Source organism: Talpa occidentalis, unplaced genomic scaffold, assembly GCF_014898055.3.
Source record: "Talpa occidentalis isolate TD23 unplaced genomic scaffold, MPIMG_talOcc4v2.1, whole genome shotgun sequence".
NCBI lineage: Eukaryota > Metazoa > Chordata > Mammalia > Eulipotyphla > Talpidae > Talpa > Talpa occidentalis.
This window is the reverse complement of record NW_026555331.1, coordinates 153,822,177-153,841,879: the sequence shown is the minus strand read 5'-3', so window position 1 is coordinate 153,841,879 and position 19,703 is coordinate 153,822,177. Positions and strand designations below refer to the sequence as shown.

The 19,703-nt window shown below is 53.2% G+C and overlaps 1 protein-coding gene across 4 annotated transcripts in view; it reads right to left on the bottom strand.

Annotated features, from left to right (window-relative positions):
• The window catches only part of ACTR3B (actin related protein 3B), a 47,690-nt gene extending 28,092 nt beyond the window's left edge, over positions 1 to 19,598 (bottom strand). For 2 of the 4 annotated variants that reach the window (XM_037516279.2, XM_037516288.2), the window contains exon 1: positions 19,445 to 19,525. In XM_037516279.2, coding sequence (XP_037372176.1) covers positions 19,445 to 19,488 — 44 coding nt within the window. In that variant the 5' untranslated portion in view covers positions 19,489 to 19,525. Of the gene's footprint in view, positions 1 to 19,444 lie in introns of all 4 variants that reach the window. The other 2 variants (XM_037516262.2, XM_037516270.2) reach the window with 2 other exon arrangements.
• Positions 19,599 to 19,703: the final 105 nt, after the last annotated feature.

The window sequence follows — 19,703 nt, the reverse complement described above, 5'->3', positions numbered from 1 at the left end:
ATCTAAGAAATCTGTCTTACAGATGAGAAAACCGGGGCACTGAGAAGCTAATAAAGCTGCCCAAAGCCAAACAGCTAGTGAACAGGTGGGGAAACCCAAGTCTAAATATGCAAACTCAAGTGCCAGAGCTGGCTCTCAAAGAAGTGAACTTACATCATAAACTTCATGAACTTGGGGGGAAGGGGGTATTAAAAATGATTACATAATTTGCTGGAAATGTCACCGCGTGTGTCTAGAAACAGCCACCTCCCGAAATCATCTGCCAGGAGCAGCTTCTCAGCATCTCGCTTCAGAACAAGCCCATTTTCTGTCAAGACACTCTGTATGATGGATTCCAAAAGTCTGAATTAAAACAAATGCCAAAATACTACTATCTATTCCAGAAGCATTTGCTAATCGCCTGAAGATTTAAAAAAAAAAAAACCAAAAAACAGGAGGTGGGAGGGGGCCCAGCTCAGAACCATCTGCTGGAAGTGCAAACTTGAGAGGCAATAAGTAAACTGCAAAGACTCCGGCCCTGCCTCTCCCGCCAGGACGGCTGCCGTGAAGCGTAAATCCTGGACCGCAGTCTGAATCACACTTGAATGAATAAAATACTTCCTAACAGTGTTGCAAGTAAATGAATTCATTCATTCTATTTTGCAAATAATTTCAAGATGCTTGATACTAAATACGTTTGATATGGTAACACATTCCAAATTCTAATCAATTAGTCCTGTGATTTTAAAGTTTTAAATGTATCTTACCATATGCTAATGTTATGATTTTTGAGCACATGGTGAAGGAATTAAGTTTGAGAAGACAAAAAAAAAAATAGCACAAGTCAGCATCTCTTAACTCAGGCCTCACCGCCGGGTCTCTGGGGGGCTTGGTGAGCAGGTCCTGAGGCCTGTCAGGCCTGTGGGGGAGTGGGACGTGTGAGGGTTTCTGAATGTTCCCCAAACTGTCAGATCCACAAGCCAAGTGGATCCCCAAGTCCCCACTCCACACCCACAGGAGGTTTCAGAGCCCAACACTGAACTTTAAAAAACCCCAGATCCTCCCAATTCCCGACAGCACGTGTGAAGAAAGGGAAGCACTGCCCCCGCCCAGAGTGTCCGCGGACTGACAGGCAGCCCAGGGACCGCTAGAGCCATCAGATCTATGTGCTTATCACAGCCCTCTCACATCACCCACATCCCCCCAAAAAACCCGTTGCCTAGATCGTTTCTCTTCTCCTCGGCACGAAGCCTGGCCCATGGGTCACCCATGTGGGCGTCCCCTGAGTGACCTCCACAGATGGGCCCCGGTGCTGGAGAGTGGGTGGTGGAAAGTCAGAAGGATGATTTGATAGAATCAGAAAAGCCAAAGAGATTGCCGAGGACAACCTCTCGCTGACAGGAAAAAACGCTCGTGTCTGTGTGACAGGACTTATTTCCAGAAAGAAAACCTGGAAAAAAGTAGGAAATTTTAACACTTATAAATTAGGTGCTGCATCCCACTCAAGCCCGCTACGCTCCCCCGTGTGGCTCCAGAAGGCCACGCTGCCGAGCCCTGGGCAAGTGACCGGCCGGGCTGAGTCTCAGTCTGTCCACCTGCAGGGTGGGGACAAGAGTCCACGTTCCTCCCAGGTGAGTTACGTACATATAAATCTATAAATAAACCTGCATAGGACACATCTGTCTATAAACATATGATATATATAAATTCATATAAACACACTGGGACCAGCTCTCCAAGTTAGTTTACTGGGTTTTACTGCCATCTCTTTCTGTATGTCTGAAAGAGTTCCCAATTTAAACCCTGAAAAGTGCAACAAAATTAAAAACCCAGTAGGCGCTGTGTCCCAGGCACACTGCTGGGTGTCTGCCTTCTCTCTGCACACCCCAGAGCCCGGATCTGTGCAGGGTGGAAACAAAACCCACAGCGGGTAAGCCCGGGAGGCATCTGACACCCCTCCAACGACTGTGTCTCACACCCAAGATGTGTGCCCTGAAACCTTACACCCTGTCCCCAGCAGCAGAGGGGTCCTGGCCGAAATGGGGTCAACTAAATGCTGACAAGGCCACTGCCCCATCAGGTGGGCACCTGAGCATCACAACGCGAAGCAAACGATGACTTCTGTGAAGGAGGCAACAGACTCACCCACATTCGTGTGCGTGACAACTACCATGAGATCTGCCCTCCGATCAAAACGGAAACCACCTCAAGGCACAAACCGCACAGGCCACTTGCGGGCCCTCTAAGAACAACCCTCACCTTGCCAGCGCCAGTCCTCCCCGAGCCTGTACACCCGAGGTGAGCGCGCTCTTACCGTCAGCACATGACACTGCAAGGACACCAGGTGTCCAAGCTGACCGACACAGGCTCATCCAAACTGCCACCAGGAGCTGTGCAGCACAACTCTGCACCCGAACAGGTGCTCACCCCAACTGTCCCAGGCAGGACAACCAGGACTGGCCTGGACACCGCAGGAGAGATGCTCGTACAGCAGCTCAGCTTCAGAAGGAGCAGAACCAATGGGGAAAGACCCAACAAGCAAAACCCAGCTCTGAAATCCGGAAGTGCCGACAGAACCAAGAGCAAATCGGCAGCTCTGCCCTCGACCCTGGCCCGGGGCCGCACGCGGGGAAAGCTGAGGGGAGCCGCAGGGGCTCACCTGTAGAAATGGGGTTTCCAGCTGAAGTTTGTGTTACAGCACGGCCTACTTCACCGGGCAGGCAAGCTTCAGATCGCCCGGGCGGGCTTCCAGAAAGAACGTTCCTAACCTGGCTGATCACATTCTGGGAAATTTCTGAATTCGGATTCTCAGAGCCTGTCCCACGACCACTAAGGGAATCTCCAAAGTCAGAGCCTGAACAGCTCCTTGACGCTCCATACACAGTGCGCTCTCTCAGCCCAGGCTGCCACCCTAGCAAGACCATTCGCCTCCCACCATGTCAAATAAGATGGACCTACAACGGTGAAGGTAAACACTGCTCAGAAATTCAGACATAAAAACACGTGGACCAATGTGATCTCACTGTTTAATATTTGTGTGTTTAGGCATTCTATGAAAAAAATGTAGAAGCTGCTTTTTAATTTGAACTATTTATACAATTAGGATACGGTGGGCATGTGTGTCTAGTAGTGGGAAACCCAGGTTCAAAACAGAACATTTTAATTCCTAGGGTGAGATGACTGGGGAGTGGGGAACCCCTGAAACCAAAAGACAGAGGAGCACCAGGGGCCCCACTAAAGTCTGTGGTCAATCAAGAAGACTCACGTCTTGCTTGTTCTGGAAGAACCACACAACACAAGCTACAAGGCAGAGGGGAAGCACAGGGAAGGACAAGACGAACATGTCTGCAGGTGACAACTCAGCCCAGGAGTGTCAAGCAATAAGGTAAAAGCAAGAGAAAATCCAGGAAGATAGCCACTCGCTAAACAAATAGGCATAAGTAACTTTCCTGCCCAAATCCAAGGCCACGCACTGACATAGGACCCGTTCACGCTGGGGTAACATGGAAATGGACTGTGTGGAGCATAGCGGGGCCTTGGTGGGCGCAGTGGGATAACGTGCATTTGCAGAGGTGCGAACCTGGACCCCTAAAACACACTGAACCAGCACTGCCTCGGTAAACCTACTTTTTTTAACAGAAAAGAACAGGGCACAGGGCGTGTGCACACGCGGGCAGGCAGCGAAGGCACCGCTCTCAGTCTCCAAGGGAGGGCCCGTCGTCGTAAAAGAAACATCCACTGTCGCTGCAGCTACCTGCCAATCGAACGCAGACCTTCAAGACCTAACGACCCTGAACAAGGCGCAGCAGGCCCCACACAGGGCAGCAAGGGCCTGAGGAGCCTCGCGTCATCTGCCAGAGGTGACCGCCGCAGACAGCACAGCCGAGCGGCATGTCTGCGGGGCTGGCCACACACAGCAGCCCACACGCACGCAAAGATGGGCACAAAAAAGGCACAGCAGCCGCACAGAGGATGACAGAGAGGCAGCACTGACCCAGAACAAGCCTGAGAAACAACTGCAGAGATGGGGTGGGGGAGGGGCAGGGGCACCCGCGGGGAGGCGGCCCAGGGGCGGCAGGGGAAGATACCGGGCTTGGGTGCTGGGTGGGTGCGGCCGCAGACATGGAAGAGGCGTGGAAGAGAGTGATAAGTCAGTGCTACCTCCAAGGAAAAATATTTGTTATTTAAAGAAGACTGGGAACGCTCAGACAGAGGGAACCTGAAACCCGTCACACCACCTAGGGCCATTCAGTAAAAGGCCACGCAACCATCCAGCGGACGGCTGACCGTGACGACCATTACAGACACATGACACAGCTGGAAAGTGGCGGCCAAGCAGCTTCCATGCCGTGAGGGCCTGAGGGGCCAGGCGGCCCGAGAGCCGGGAGCTTCCGGCGTCACCGGCATCGCCTCAGCACAGCCCCTTCAGCTCTGCAGGCGAGCGAGAAGGCTCCCCGTCACCAGGCCGGACGAGACTTCCCCGTTCGAGTAAAGAACATCGTCATTCGGTACCTCTTTCACGTCATTGCCGAGTGTTATCTGACGGCCGCTGGAAATCTGTATTTCTCCCATGAACTGTCCTCAGGTGATTTTTCTTCCAGTTTCGCATCTTACTGCGCATGGACGCTGACGCTCTGAGGACGCGGACGCCTGTCACACACATTACCCCTTCCCAGCGTGTGACCGCAGCTGCAGCTGTCCTGACAGACGACCGTCTCAGCAGCCCCAGGGGGCAAAGCTACCAACCTCGTTCCAGGGTGCGACCTCCCTCACTGCTTCTACCCTAAAATCCCCGCTGCACTAACATTTCTCGTGGTTCCCTCCAGTCCATGGATCCCTTGTCACATCAGTCAGGCCTCCCCAAGCAGGTGTGCTGAGGAAGCAGGACCAGCAACTTCCAGACTTGCGCCCAAAGGTCAGCCGGTGTGGCAGAGGCGGGCATCATTCCCCAAAAATGCATCAACGATGCTCACGGAGGGGCCTCCCTGGTGGCCTAGGGGTTGCGTCTCAGCGCGATCATAGCCGCAGCCTGAGTTCGAGCCCCAATCAGGAAGCTGACCAACACGGCGCAGCAGACCTCTCCTGTCTCCCTGCTGCTCCCCTCAGTGTGTTTCTGTTCCTGTTCTGCTCCCCACTCTGTCTTTGGCGAGTCCTCTCACCCCACACCTGACCTACACCCCAGTTCTTCTACACACAAGTAAATAAATCTTAAAAAAAAAATGCTCACGAGTACCAGGCACATTGGGAAACTCGACCCCCCTGACCCCCAACCTCCCTGTGCATCCCCTGGCCTGAACTCATAGGGAAGTCAGGGCAGAAAAGAGCTATGGAAACAGAATCCAGCGCTGCGTAAAGAGACACCAACGTCGCAGTCCCGCCTGTGCGCAAATGCGCGCTCCGACGAAGGACTGCGAAAAGGCGCCGTGAAGGCTGACTCCCGCTGGAGCCCGCTGCCCATGCTGCCCATCCTGGCCCCGGGTGTGCCCTTCCCAAGTCTCCTTCTGCACCCGACGTCTAGACAGCCCTGTGCAAAGGTTTCCACCCTCCCTGTTGAACGCCGCTCTCTCAACAAGCAGCCACAGGCAGAATTTTCAAATCTGTAGGCAGAAGACTCCATCTAGCTGCTGTCAACTTTCCATATTTACACAGAGCTGAAACTCCTGCAGCCACATGTCAGGAGCAGAAGGCGACGGTGTGAGCGCAATTATGTTTGAGTGTGGAAATGTCACTTCTTAGCACAGTGTCTCTCAAATGGCAGCGACAGGGCGGTTCTTCTACTGGAGAGCCCTGACGAGCCCCAGTCTCCAACCCCGAACTTCAGCCAGAAGAGCTCTGCTCCCCGCCAAGGTTTCTCAGTCAAAAAAAAAAAAAAAAAGTGGGCAGCAGCGCGTGAGGCGCTTGTGACTCTGCAGGTGTTTCTCTCCTGCCAGCTGGGTCTGCACAGCGCCCTTCGTTCTCGCTGCCTTTTATGATAAACCTGCCCTTTGGGGTTTTAAAAAGTGGCTACAACTGCCTTAGAAGATGGTTTGGATAAAACTGTCAGTGCTCCCAGATCCTCATGGAGTCACTGAGACACACTCCACACGCCGCACACCTCACGCTCACCACGAGCACGCCATCGCGTTCTCCACGCGTGCCCTGGCTGTGGTGGAGAAAAGGGTCTCTGCTTAAAGGCTGCAGAGCTGGACATGCAAATCCACGGTTTTATCTGAGTCCAACATCCTTTTTTGTCTACCTGAGCCCTCACCTGGCACGCCCGCAGGCCAGGCAGCTCTCCACCACACTCAGCCCGATGACGCTCGCAAGCAGAAGATGGGGAGGCGGGCTCTCCGCAGATGCCAGGCTTTACGTTGTGGCCTCTGACTTCCGGCTAAGACAGTGGACCAAACACACAATCTTTCACTCTCCCAAAGCCCCCCAAAACCAAAGCAAAATGATTTCTTAAAAAAATATATGAAACCAGGCCTCCCCTGGTGGCGCAGTGGTCGAGCGCTGGGCTGTGAAGCTGCCCGCAGCCTCTGCAGCACCGGTTCGATCCCCGGCCGCCGGCGAGGGTCCCACATGGCGCACAGACCTCTCCTGCCGCCCACTGCTCCCCTCAGCAGTGTCCTTCGTCGGTCTACCTGTTCTGTTCCCTGCTCTGTCTCTGGTGACTCCTCTCACCGTCCCTCACCTCTGGTCTGTACCCCAGTTCTTGTATAAATGAATAAATAAATCTTAAAAAAAAAAATATGAAACCACAGCAATTGCAACTAACTGGCCGTGGGAGCTGAGGACCGGCGGTAAGCGGCTTTGGAAACACAGGGAGAGCAGCTGAGGCAAAAGCCAAGAACCTGCCCCACCCACCAGGATCCCCACAGGCCCGGGGGTTGGGGGGCTGGGGTTTGTGGGGCTGGGGGGAGGCACTCAATGGGAGACTGTCCCTCCCAAGTCCAGCATTCCCTGGAGGCCTAACCAAGGGTCTTCAGCTCAAAGTCAGGTGGCCTCGGTGGGCACAGGCACGTTCTAAAGAGAAGGGTATGGACTGAATCCACGGTGAAAGCTGGGGCCAAGGCTCCCTCGCGCAGCCCTCTCCCAGCCAGCTCTCCAGAGAGTGCCCACACCCCAGCCACCCAGTGGGACATCAGAGCCGGTCCCTGGGGAGACCGACTCCTCCAAGAGGAAAGAGACCCCAAACCAGATGATGCCCCAACAAACAACCTGCCTCTCAGCCCCAGGGAAGCCAGAAATCATGCGGTGAGTCCAACCACCCCTTCAACTCTCTGACTTAGTCACAGACGGACCGACCCGCCCTCATCGCAGGGGCACCCGCCTACAGAACAGAGAGCAGCAGCGCTCCACCAGCCTGGAAGAAAGAGAAAGTAGGGAGAAAGAGAAAGTGGGGGAGAAAGAGAAAGTGGGGGAGAAAGAGAAAGGGGCGGGAGAGAAAGTGGGGGAGAAAGAGAAAGGGGGGGAGAAAGAGAAAGCAGGGTGAAAGAGAAAGGGGGAGAAAGCGGGGTGAAAGAGAAAGGGGGAGAAAGCGGGGTGAAAGAGAAAGGGGGAGAAAGCAGGGTGAAAGAGAAAGTGGGGGAGAAAGAGAAAGTGGGGGAGAAAGAGAAAAGGGGAGAAAGAGAAAGGGGGAGAAAGCAGGGTGAAAGAGAAAGTGGGGGAGAAAGAGAAAGTGGGGGAGAAAGAGAAAGTGGGGGAGAAAGAGAAAAGGGGAGAAAGAGAAAGGGGGAGAAAGCAGGGTGAAAGAGAAAGGGGAAGAAAGAGAAAGTGGGGGAGAAAGAGAAAGGGGAAGAGAAAGTGGGGAGAAAGAGGAAGTGGGGGAGAAAGAGAAAGGGGGGAGAAAGAGAAAGGGGGAGAAAGGGGGGAGAAAGGGGGAGAAAGAGAAAGTGGGGGAGAAAGAGAAAGGGGGAGAAAGAGAAAGGGGAGAAAGAAAGGGGGAGAAAGAGAAAGCGGGGGAGAAAGAGAAAGTGGGGGAGAAAGAGAAAGTGGGGGAGAAAGAGAAAGGGGGGCAGAAGCACTGACACTGGCAAGGCCCACACCCCTTCAGCGCGCCTGCGAGGGGCCGGGCAGCCGAGGAGCACGCACATGGGCTATTTTTTAAAGAACACACAGAAGAGGAAAACTTAATTAAATTGAATGTCAGAAATTCAACTTTCCACAGCAAAAATGAAAAAAAAAAAACCTGAAGAAAGGGGCTGTGTCGGGACAGGGAGGACACGGAGCAGGTTTTCTGATCCAGCAGACCGGGTAAAGGAGGAGTCAGGGTCCTCAGTGGTTTTTGCAGGTCTTTTATTGGGGTTCACCAGGCACATGGCAGGCAGGGGTGCTGGGGGGCCAGGAGGCTGGCAGGCCCCCAGCCCCCAGCAGGTCTTCACTCTATCTGGGCTCTCCGGTGATCTCTCTCTCTCTCTCTCTCTCTCTCTCTCTCTCTCTCTCTCTCTCTCTCTCTCTCTCTCTCTCTCTCTCTCTCGGCTTCTCTTTCGGCTTCTGCTGGCGTCCCAGTGACGCCGCCCTTAAAAGCCCAGTCTCAGCCCAGGGGAATCCCATCTGCCTAGGCCCACACCCTAGTCCAGGTGCCGCCATCAGCCATGCGTTCAGGACCGCAGGGATCCATCATCTCTCCTGATGGCGGGAGGGCAGAAAAGCCTGATACCTTTTACCTTACCCTACAGGCTGGAACTAAAGTGAGGAAACCTAGAAGAAAAACAGAACTATGGAAAACACGAGAAAGTCGGGGAAAAGAAGAGAAAGAAAAGGAAGAAAAATAACTCAAAAGTACTGCGCAGAGCCTCCCTGCTGGCTCAAGGGGTTAAGACGCAACCTGCGAAGCTGTCCACAGCCTCTGCAGCACGAGTTCCATCCCCGGCCGGCCAGGGAGCTACCCACATGGCGCGGCAGACCTCTCCTGGCTTGCCCGCTGCTCCCCTCAGCAGTGTTTTCCATCAGTCTATCTGTTCTGCTCTCCACTCTTTCTCTGGTGAATCCTCTCACCCCCCACGCCTCTGGCCTGTACCCCAGCTCTTGCATGCATAAATAAATAAATCTTAAAAAAAAAAAAAGTACCGCACAAAACCCAGAGAGCCAGCCTCTCCAGAGTGAAGGAGCTGACAAAACGCCCAGGCCGCAGGAAGAAAGCGCAGACGGAAGCGGGACAAAGAGAAAGAGCCAGGGCTTCCAGGAGGGGGCCGGGGGAGCCCAGCCACTCACAAAGGCTCCAGGCTCCTCAGCAGCAAAACCCGGAGCGAGAAAACAAAGAATCAGCGTGTCTGGACTGCGCGGGAAATGACGCCCGCGTCACAGGCAGGGGCAGGGAGGACCCCCGCGAAGACTGCACCCAGGAGCCCCGCACGCCCTCGCCAGCGTCCCCGGAGAACGCCTGCTACCAGAGCCAGAGGAAAAACACGGACTAGAAAAGACCGGGAGAGAGGCCTGCGAACCCCAAAACGATGGGGTGGGAGACCCCACGCCAGACAAGAGGGGAGAGAGGGGCCCCCTGCACCCCGGGCCCCGTCTCTCCCAGCAACACTGCTCGCGGAGGCCGCCAGCGGGCAGCAGGAAGGAACGTGATTCTCCAAACAGCTCCGGGAGACGGGACGGACCCCAGGAAAACCACAGACCCCGGCGGAGCGGCGGCCCAGGTAGGAGGGCCCGGGTCTGCCCACGGAGCTGCAGGGGCACCCGCTCCGCCGCCGCCTGGAGGGGAGTGGCCGCGGGCCAGCGCACGGAGGGTGGCGGCGTGGAAACTGGGAAAATAACTAACGACAGACACAAAGAAAACAAAGCAAATGAGCAAACAAGGTCATCGCTGACTTCGGTAAAATCCAAACGTGAGAGAAAAGCAAGGACGCGCCAGGCGTGATGTGCACACGGGGGGCGACACTGGCGCCCACGGGGAGGACAGCACCAGGCAGGAGGGGACACAAACCCTCCTCCAGCCACGGCGCGCCAGGGAAGGTGAGAAGAGCCAGAAGACAGCCAGCGCGCGCAGGGCGCGGGGGTGGGAAGCAGGACATGCCAGGCCCCGCCCGCTCGAGTGGACGGCATCAGCAGCTGCTTCTGGAAAAGGACGGGGAAGGGGGCAGAACAGCCCCGGTGTGTCCTCCCGTCAGCCTCTGGGCACCCCTGGACTCTTCTCATTGGCAGGCACGTTAGTTTAACAGAATGAAAACTTTTCATTGAAAAGCCAGTCATTAAATAGCCACTTGCCTCCTCGGAAGCGCTGGGCCGCGCCCCGCCACACTCCCGCTTTCTCCCAGTTCACATTTGTTTGGCATTTTTGTGGGGGGTTTTGTTCCTCCCACCACCATATGTTTGGCATATTTTTCACCAGCCTTTTACTTTTGACAAAGTTGAATTTAGACTAAAAACCACTGAGGGGGACACTTGCTAAAGCTAAAACAGCCACTCGGGGCAGACAGGAGCTATTAATATGCAGGCACTCCCCAAGGGGCGCCTCTCCCAGGGAGACTGCTGTGCCCGCGGGCACGTGAAGACACTCCTCACTTATTCTCAGGGAAACACAAATCAAACCACAACGAGAAACTGTTTCCCACATGAGTGGCCCCTACCAAGCAGTCAGGACACTAAAGGAACCTCACCACTGCCAGCGGAATGGCCAGCCCCTGGGGGAACAGTCCAGGGTGCCTCCAAACATTAAAACAATCTGCCAGGTGACCCGCAATTCTGCCCCGGAGCACTGACCCAGAGCACAAGGAGACGCTGCGTCGAGAGGCCGTCCGCACCCGCGTCCCAACAGGCAGGTATGGGAGCGCCGAGCCCGCGGCCAGGGGGCCTGGGGAGAGGCAGTGCGTCCAGGGAGGCCCCCCTCAGCTTCCACAAAGGGAAAGGGGCACGCTCACGCCCGTGCCTGGGACTCACGCCCGTGCCTGGCGCTGAGGACCAGGACGGGAGGAGGAGGACGAACACAGGAGGGTGCCGCTCATACGTGCAGCGCAGAGAACAGAGTCAGACACCACCAAACCCCAGGAAGCTGACTGTAGACCTGAGGTGGGGGGGGGGGAAGAGGGGGGAGGGGCCGGCAGGAGAGCAAAGCGGGGGCACAGTGGCCCATTGGGAGGTCTGTGGGTGCCTCGCTGGGGGGTGCAGGGTGGTGACAGACACCTGAAGAGTGGGATGCTATTATTTCTGACCCGTACACAGGGCTACAAGCCAACGCCACCCTAACACAGAACACTGTGGAAGCAGAAACACAGTGCGCAGGGACTCAACACGGCGGCAGCGACTTTCCTCAAGGAGCATAAACAGGAGCCAGTTGAAGTGCGAAGACTTAATACACCATCTCCGTCCCGGACGGCGAGAGAGACAGCGGAGGATCTAGATGACACCCAATGAGGCCGTTCATGGAGACGTATGTCCAGCTCTGAGGACACGAGCAGAGAGCGTACCCCCTTTTTTTTTAAGTTCTGTAATTTTTTTTAACATTTATTTTTATTTACACAAGAGCTGGGGTACAGGCCAGTGGCACGGGAGGGTGAGAGGATTCACCAGAGACGGAGTGGGGAACAGAACAGGCAGACTGACTGAAACACACTGCTGAGGGGAGCAGCGGGGAGACAGGAGAGGTCTGCCGCGCCCTGTGGGTATCTCCCTGGCCAGTCTGGAATCGAACCAGCACTGCAGAAGCTGCGGACAGCTTCACAACACAGCATTCAACCCGCCGCGCCACCAGGGAGGCCCAAGAACATACCCCTTTTTAACGACCTTCAGGATGCTCACAGAACTGAGGGTACCTTAGCCTCAGTGACAGCACAGAACAGCAGCTCAGGCAGCCTTCCCCGGCCACGGTGTGATCAGCAGCACAGAGTCCCTTCTACCCGCAAACTCTAAAACATGCTGGAATGGAAGGACCGAGTTAAGAGGGAAATTCAAAACATAAACAGAGAAATTTTTTGAAAATGATAATGAAAGGCTAGATCCAAATCAAGGGGATACGTACGGCTAAAGATGTATCAGCCAAAAAATCTCCTAGTAATAAATGCCTCTTCGACATAAGGGAAAATATATATGAATTTAACATCCCAATCAAAAACCAAAAAAAGAAAAGCAGAAAGAAACTAAGAGAAATAAAGCAGAAATAAGCAAGCCAAAAAATAACAGAACTAACAAGACTTGCCCTTTGAAAAACAGTGGATGTAGCAGACAAGTCACTCGCTAAACCATCAAGAAAAAAAGGAAGCAGACAAAAAAACGCATACATTTGAGTGAAAGAGGAAAAAATAACCATCAAAACAGACTTTTTTCAGTCATGAGTCATACATACAATATCTAGAGGTAATGGGCCTTTTTAGACAAACGCAGCCCACCAAAATTGATTCCACAGACTGGACGTGGAAATGGATCTAAAAGAAATAAGGAGAGGAGCAGAACAGGACAAGGAAGCCAGGAGCCCAGTGGTTGCACGGGGCAGGCACCAAGCCAGCCCCATGTGACTTAACTTCTCCAAAGGCAGAAAAGAAAGGAAAACTGCCTAATCTGTTATCTGAAGGAAGTATAACTCTGATCCCAACACTTGACAAAAATTGCACCAAAAAACAAGCTCTAAATCAGTCACACTTATGTAGATGCAAAAATCTAGTAACAAACAGAATCCACCTGCACATCAAAAAATAATGCATCACGGGCCTCCCCGGTGGCGCAGCGGTTGAGCGCTGGGTTGCGAAGCTGCCCGCAGCCTCTGCGGTGCCGGTTCAACCCCGGCTGCTCCCCGGCCACCGGAGGAGGGTCCCGCATGGCGCGCAGACCTCTCCTGCCGCCCGCTGCTCCCCTCAGCAGTGTCCTTCGGTCCTTCTGCCTGCTCTGCTCCCCGCTCTGGCTCTGGTGAATTCTCTCACCCTCCCGCGCTTCTGACTGTACCCAGTGCTTATATAAACAAAAACAAACAAACAAATAAATAAATAAATACCATGCCTCTAAAAAAAATAAAAAAAAAAAAAATAATGCATCACAATGCAGTGTGGATTATTCCAGAATGCAAGAGTGGTTCAACATCAGGAATTCATTAATCCATAAATCAAGCCATTAATTACTAAATCCATTAAGTATCATTATTTCATCACATTCACTAGCTAAGGAAGAAACCCCCAAGTTCCATTTATGAGAGACACCTGTCAACATCCAACCCCAACTCATGCTATAAACATTCCAATAAATAGAAAATGACACTTCCTAACATGATAAATCCATGCATGTGTATACATACATATGTTCGTGTACACACATGCATGTGTAACACACACACAAAAGGCCAAAGCCAGCATAATTATGTTAGCAACACCAGAAGCCACTGCACTAAAGTAAGGAACAAAAGAATAACACCCACTGACTCCCCTCCTACTCAACAGTATTTCAGAAGTGACAGGCACTGTGTCAACCAGAGGCCCCAAAAAATGGAAGGGAAGAGGAAAACCTATCTCTAGTTGCCAATGACAAGATTTGGTAACTGGCAAGCCCTACCTAATAGCCTTCATAGATTTCAAAAAAACAAAATACAATAAAAGACATGACTTACAATAGCAAAATAGAAAATCACAAACAAAGGTGTAAACATAACAAGAAATCCACCTAAGGTAAAACACACACTTGTCCTACAAGACAGTGAATTAAGGAGCGTGAGCGTGTTCTCTGGTGGGAAGACGCAACTTCGTAGGGAAGGTCCTCACTGGACTAACTTGCAAATTTAACACAACACAAATGAAAATGCCATGGAACAACTTTCCTGCTAGAGAAGGTGATTACAAAGTTTATTTGGTGGAACAAATAGTAAGAAGAGATGAGAAAGCCCTCTTTAAAAAGAATGGTGGGGGGGGCCTCCCTGGGTGGCCTAGGGGTTAAGTTTCAGTGTTGTCAATGCTACACCTAAGTTCCATACGCAGCCAGGGAGCTCACCCACATGGCACAGTGGACATCTCCTGTCTCCCCGCTGTACCCCTCAGCAGTGGATTTCAGTGGATCCGCTTGGTCTCTCCCCACTGTCTCTAGTGAATCCTCTCACTCTCCCCCACCTCTGGCCTGCACCTCAGTTCTTGTATGCATAAGAAAAATAAATCTTTAGGGGCCACCCGGTGGCACAAGAGGTTAAGCACCACACTATGAAGCAATCTGCAGCCCCGGCCAGCCAGCGAGCAACCCACATGGCACAGCAGACCTCTCCTGACTCGCCCGCTGCTCTGCAGTGTACTTCGGTCAGTCTGCCTGTTCTGCTCCCCACTCTGTCTCTGGTGAATCCTCTCACCCCCCTGCACCTCTGACCTGTACCCCAGTTCTCGTATGCATAAATACATAAATCTGTTAAATAAATAAATAAATCTTTAAAAAATAAGATTAAAAAAATACTATAGAATGGGGGGGGAGGGGAGGCCAGACTTGTGAGATGTTGGATCATCCTAAAGCCTCGGCAATTGCACCCTGCGTTGCTGGTTTTGAAAAGACAGATTAATGCAACACACAACAACATCCAGAAGTAAACACCATTGCGGAGACAAATTTAGTACATGAGCACGGCAGCCTCTCCAGGCACTGGGGGTTTCATCAAAGATGCTGACATGAACAGGAGAATAAAAGGAAAAGAAAATTAGGTCCACCTGGGTCCTTTCCTCACACCGTAACTCTGAATAAATCCCAAATGAATTAAATGGGGAAAAAATTAAGCCATTCAAAAAAAGCCGTATGATTTGAGAAGCGGGGGAAGGGGCGCTCTCTTAACTATGGCTCAAAATCCCAAAACAAGGAAAAAATAAATTGGCTGCTTTGAGAAATGCTAGGCGGGCCTCCCTGCTGGCGCAGGGGTTAAAGTCTCAGCACTATGAACGATCCGGAGCCACTGTAGGACGAGTCAGATCCCCCGCCACGGAGCTGCCCACAGGGTGCGGGCAGACCTCTCCTGTCTCCCTGCTGCTCCCCTCAGCAGTGTATTTCAGTAGATCTGCCTGTTCTGCTCCCCACTCTGTCTCTGGTGAACACTCTCACCCCCTGCACCTCTGGCCTGCACCCCAGTTTTGGTATGCATAAAAATTTAAACAAAAAAATTATACATAGGGAAGACGCATTTGCAATTTATATCACAAAGGGTTAAACACCTCTGGCAGGCCTAAGTCTGCAGGCCTAAGGAAAACCTGCAATGGCTCATCGATTTGGGGGTTCTGCCCTGCCCTGAATCAGAGAAGTGGCTGCGGCGTCTAACCGTGTACACTGTACAGCTGGTGCTGGACACCTGCTGCCTCTCTGGGGCTCTGCGATCTTGGGTCTTGAGATGCGCTGGGCAAAGGTGCCTTGACCAGGGAACATATTGGGCCCTGGGCCTCCCTGGGGCATCCCTTCCAGTGAGCTATTGGACCTGGCACTGATTGAGGACGCCTGTGTTTCTCAGAGATGACCCTGGAAACCTCCAGACTCTGCCTCACGCGCCACCTGCCCTGACAGGAGTTGCTCTAGACCTTTCGCTGTCATCCTGTGATGGTTCCTGGCAATTCACTGAAGCGGGGGCTGGTCTATGAAACACACCCGAATGTATGAAGAGCGTCTGAAAATAAAGGAGTAGGAGGCCAAACCCCCACAGGGTAAAAATGGGCTAGAGAAATGAAACAGAAAAAGGAAACGCAAACGCCTCTTAACCATATGAAAAGCTGCTCATCTTCCCACAGAATATAAGAAATTCAGATCAAAACTGCAACAAGATTATCATTTCTTACCTTCCAGGTTAGTAAAAAATCAAAACTCTTGGCAACACACTCTGTCGGCCTGCTTGTCTGAAGACATCAGCCACATGCCGCAGGGCGAGGGGGTGTGACACTGTCCAGCAAAGTTTACCCTTACCCCTACCCTTGCCCCAAAGGGTGAATTTACATTTCCCTTACATTTGACCCTTTGAGAGTAAAGCTGATGGTTGAAAGTTTAAGGAAGGATACGTACTTAACATCAAAATCTCTCTCCCCAAATGACATAAATGACAAAGTCAGTGGAGAAATCTAGGGGCATCCCCGACCCAAATAATTTCACTGAATTTCCTTCTTAAACCTTCTGAAAAGATGAATCAGGGCTGGAGATCTAATTTACAACAAGGGGATCGTAGTCAGTAAGACTGTATCATAGACTTGAAAGCAGTTATGATGTAGATCTGAAGTACACACGCGCACGCACACGTGATACAGTTAACAAGTTTGTCTTTCCCCCATTTTTTGCAATTCCCCTTATCTAGCATTAACAGGATTGATGACTTGTCTTTCCCATTTGTTGCAGCTTCCCCTCCCCTTGGAAGAAAAAAAAAAGCTGGCGCCCACTGGTTTCCCTGTAGACCCTTCCCCCTCGCCCTAAGGAAAACAAGTTGGTGATCACCTGATCACCCGTCTCTGTGCCTTGACACCTTCCCCTTCCCTTAAGATGAATGAGCTGACACCCATCCATCTCCCTGTTGAGCTGGCGCCCACTTGTCTCTGTGCGGACCCCTTCCCCCTTCCCCTTCGCGGATGCCTACCCATCTCCCCCTGTATAAATACCCCTGCCCACTGCCAAAGAGGGGGACGGTGGTTTTTCGGACATGAGTCTGCCTCCCTCCTCATTTGTCAACAAATAAAACTGCTTTCCTTTTCCTCAAACTCAGTTTCCTTTTATTGGCTGAGGAAACTGAGGCCGGCGTTCGGTAACACACGCACACACACACACACACACACACACACACGGTGATCATGTGACCTGGCCGAGGCGCCAGCTACCACCCCAGTGAGCACCACTTTGCAATATATTACAAGTGTATACTCAGCATCTGCAGGCCTGAGACTGCCAGTGTGCTATCAACTACGGGGAGTTGGGGGGGAGGTCTAAGGGGAAGTGCTAAGACCTCATCACTTCTGGGGCACTCCTGGCAAAAACACACAGCTGAGACATCATCATACTACCTGCCTGCTGAGAACGTCCTGTCTGGAAAGACAGAAAAACACTAAGAAGCTGGGCAGTTAAACGCGAGGTGAAAGGATGCCAACCAGGCAAGACGCAGGCTGCCAGCGGAGGGGTCTTTGAGACCCCTTGCGGCAAGCCAGGCTGCATAGTAGCTAATACATTGCAAACGTGGAAGCTTCTGATCTTGCTCTTTGGGCTGTGATAATTTAAGAGAGTCCTTATTCTCAGAAGTACACAATGAAGCCTGTGGGTGTAAAAAGGCATCATGTCTGCAACTTGCTCTTAAAAAGCTGGGGGAAAAAAAACAACAAGAAAACGTACAGATACACAGAGAATGATAAAGCAGACGTTGATAGCTGGTGAAACTGGAAGATCTGAGTAGTTTTATTTTCGGCACTCTTCTTGCAGCTTCTCAGTAGACTTGACGTTTTTTCAAAATAAGTTTAAAAATGTAAAAATCTGTATTAAAAATGTTCTGGTAAGAGAAGTGATGCTAGTATTTGTGGACTATCTCTGCAGGCTATGCTGCCTGGTAATTCCTTTAAATAAATACCTTTCTCCTTGGATCACGAAGACCAAGTGGGGTCCATGGAAGCCTGAGCCCCCACACCCTGTGCTGACCGTGTGGGCCTCAGGTTTATTAGGAGGTGCTCGTCGACCAGGAGGAAATTTACTTGTTATTTTAAAACACCGTTTAGTAGGATGTCTCTTAAATCACTGAAGCCCACTAGCTATAGTTCAACATGACCTTTTCTTTTAGAATTTAGTACTCAAAAAAGTTTCTTCACCTGAGAACTAGGTACCGCTCTTCCTGCAGTACTGACCGTGTTCCAACTCTGGGACAGGAGGACCAAGGCACGTGGGAAGCCTGACTCTGGCAGCCACGGACATGCTCAAAACCAATCTAAAACCAATTTCTGCCCTCTGGGAAATCTAAGAATCACTTAGATTCTTAACTGATGCTTAAGTCAATTTAGCCTCTCCCAGGTGGCTGCTTCTGGCTCCATACTGGACACAGGGAATTGTGGTTACCCATGTCATTTCCATGACAGAATATGTCCCCGTGAAACCCACCCAGAAGATTCCCTGTCACTGTTCCTAAGTCTTGATGCCAAAGCCCGTGACAGCCTGAACACAATGACACGCCTCTTGGCCAGAAAACCGTGCTGACGTTCTACTCCTGGTGAGCAAAGTCACAATGTTCACTTACCTCTAAAGGTCAAACTGAGCCAAGGATGCTGACTAGGATACCCAGCTTGCTAAGATTAAAGGTCTGACCAACTGCAGTTATTCCTGGATTGCTGTTTCCAAGAACTGCATTGTACTGTAATGGTTTTCACTTGCACACGTGGGAATGAAAAATACCTTTTCCTGTTGCCTTCCCTCCTGATACAACCAGACCTCAGGTGTACACTGAGGCTGTGAGGAGGCACAAAGGAAGCTAACCATGGGGGGGGGGGAGATAGTTTTAAGATCAATACTGATTTTGGTTTGTTTTTTGGGAAGAAAATAAGGCGCCACAAAATTTCTGATACAATCTGTGTTTCGTGGATCAGCACGAGCCAAGAGGCCGTGTTTCCAGCTTGCAAGCAGTTCCGGCGGCTTCAGCAAAAGGAAAGAACATCAGTAGGAGAAGGGCTGTAGCGAATGAAGACACCCCCACAAGGTTGCCAAGGAAACCAAACCAAGTGCATTTTTTTCCTACAGAACAGAATCAAGGCTAAGACGAACAGGGCAGAATATTTTGTGGCAAAAATGATGAAAATCCCAATCCTGAAAATAATCTTTTTGGAAGCTGCACTGATGCCCCAGCTCCAGTCCCTCGCGCACCCAAGCAGGCAAGCGGCCCCTCCAAACTTCCAGCGCCGGTCCCGAAATCAGCCGAGCTCGGGGCGCCCAGAGGAAAGGAGGGTCCCGAGGTCCGTCCCGCCCACTTGCCATCAAGAGGCGATCATATGCCACAGGCTCAGAGGGGGAGGGGGAGAGAATGCCTCTCCACAGGCTTTCCCAAATTTAGACTTTCTGTTTTTCAGAACGGCATCTTTTTAACCTGTTTTAAGCGAAGGGCAAGTCCACGCGAACGAAAGCAAGAGCTGGGCCGCGCGAGGCGCGCGTGCACCCCCGGCCGGGGGCGAGGGGCTGCGCCCACGGAGTCACGCTGGAAGATGGGGTCCGGCTCCCCACGGCGGGGTCGAGGGCGGCCCGCGCGGAGGGGCCGGGCCTGTCGGAGCGCTGGCCGGTGCGGCCCCTCGGGGGGCAGGGGGCGGCCGGCAGGACCCGCAGCCCGCAGCGCGCCGGGGGCGAGGTCCCGCGCGGGCCGGGGCCCCCGGCGCCGAGAGGAGCGGCGGGGCGGGGAGCCCTCGCCCCAGCCCCGTCGGGCGGGCGGCCGGCGCCGGGTCCTCGCGGGCCGGGGCTGGGGGGGGACACCGGGGGGCCCGGGGTGGGGGGGGGCCGGGGGGCCGGGGGCGGCCGGCGGACAGCGGGGCGCGCCTCGCCCTGCAGGTGAGAGGGGCGGCGCGGGCGGGCCGCGGGCCTGGCGGGAGCGGGGCGGGCGCGCGGCTCTTACCCGGTGCCGCAGTCCACCACGCAGGGAGGCAGGGAGCCCGCCATGCTCGGCCGCGCCGATCGGGCCCCCGGCGGCCCCGAGGCCCCGCCGCCGTCCGCGCGCCGCGCCGCCTGCTCCGGCCTCCGCAGCGCCGCCCCAGGGCCCGGATGCGCGGCGCCGCCCCGTGACGCCACCGCGGCCGGCCAATCACGGCGCGCGCCCGCCCCGCCCCCGCGCCATCTTTAGTGCTGGCGCCGGCCTCCCTGCCCGGCCTCCGACC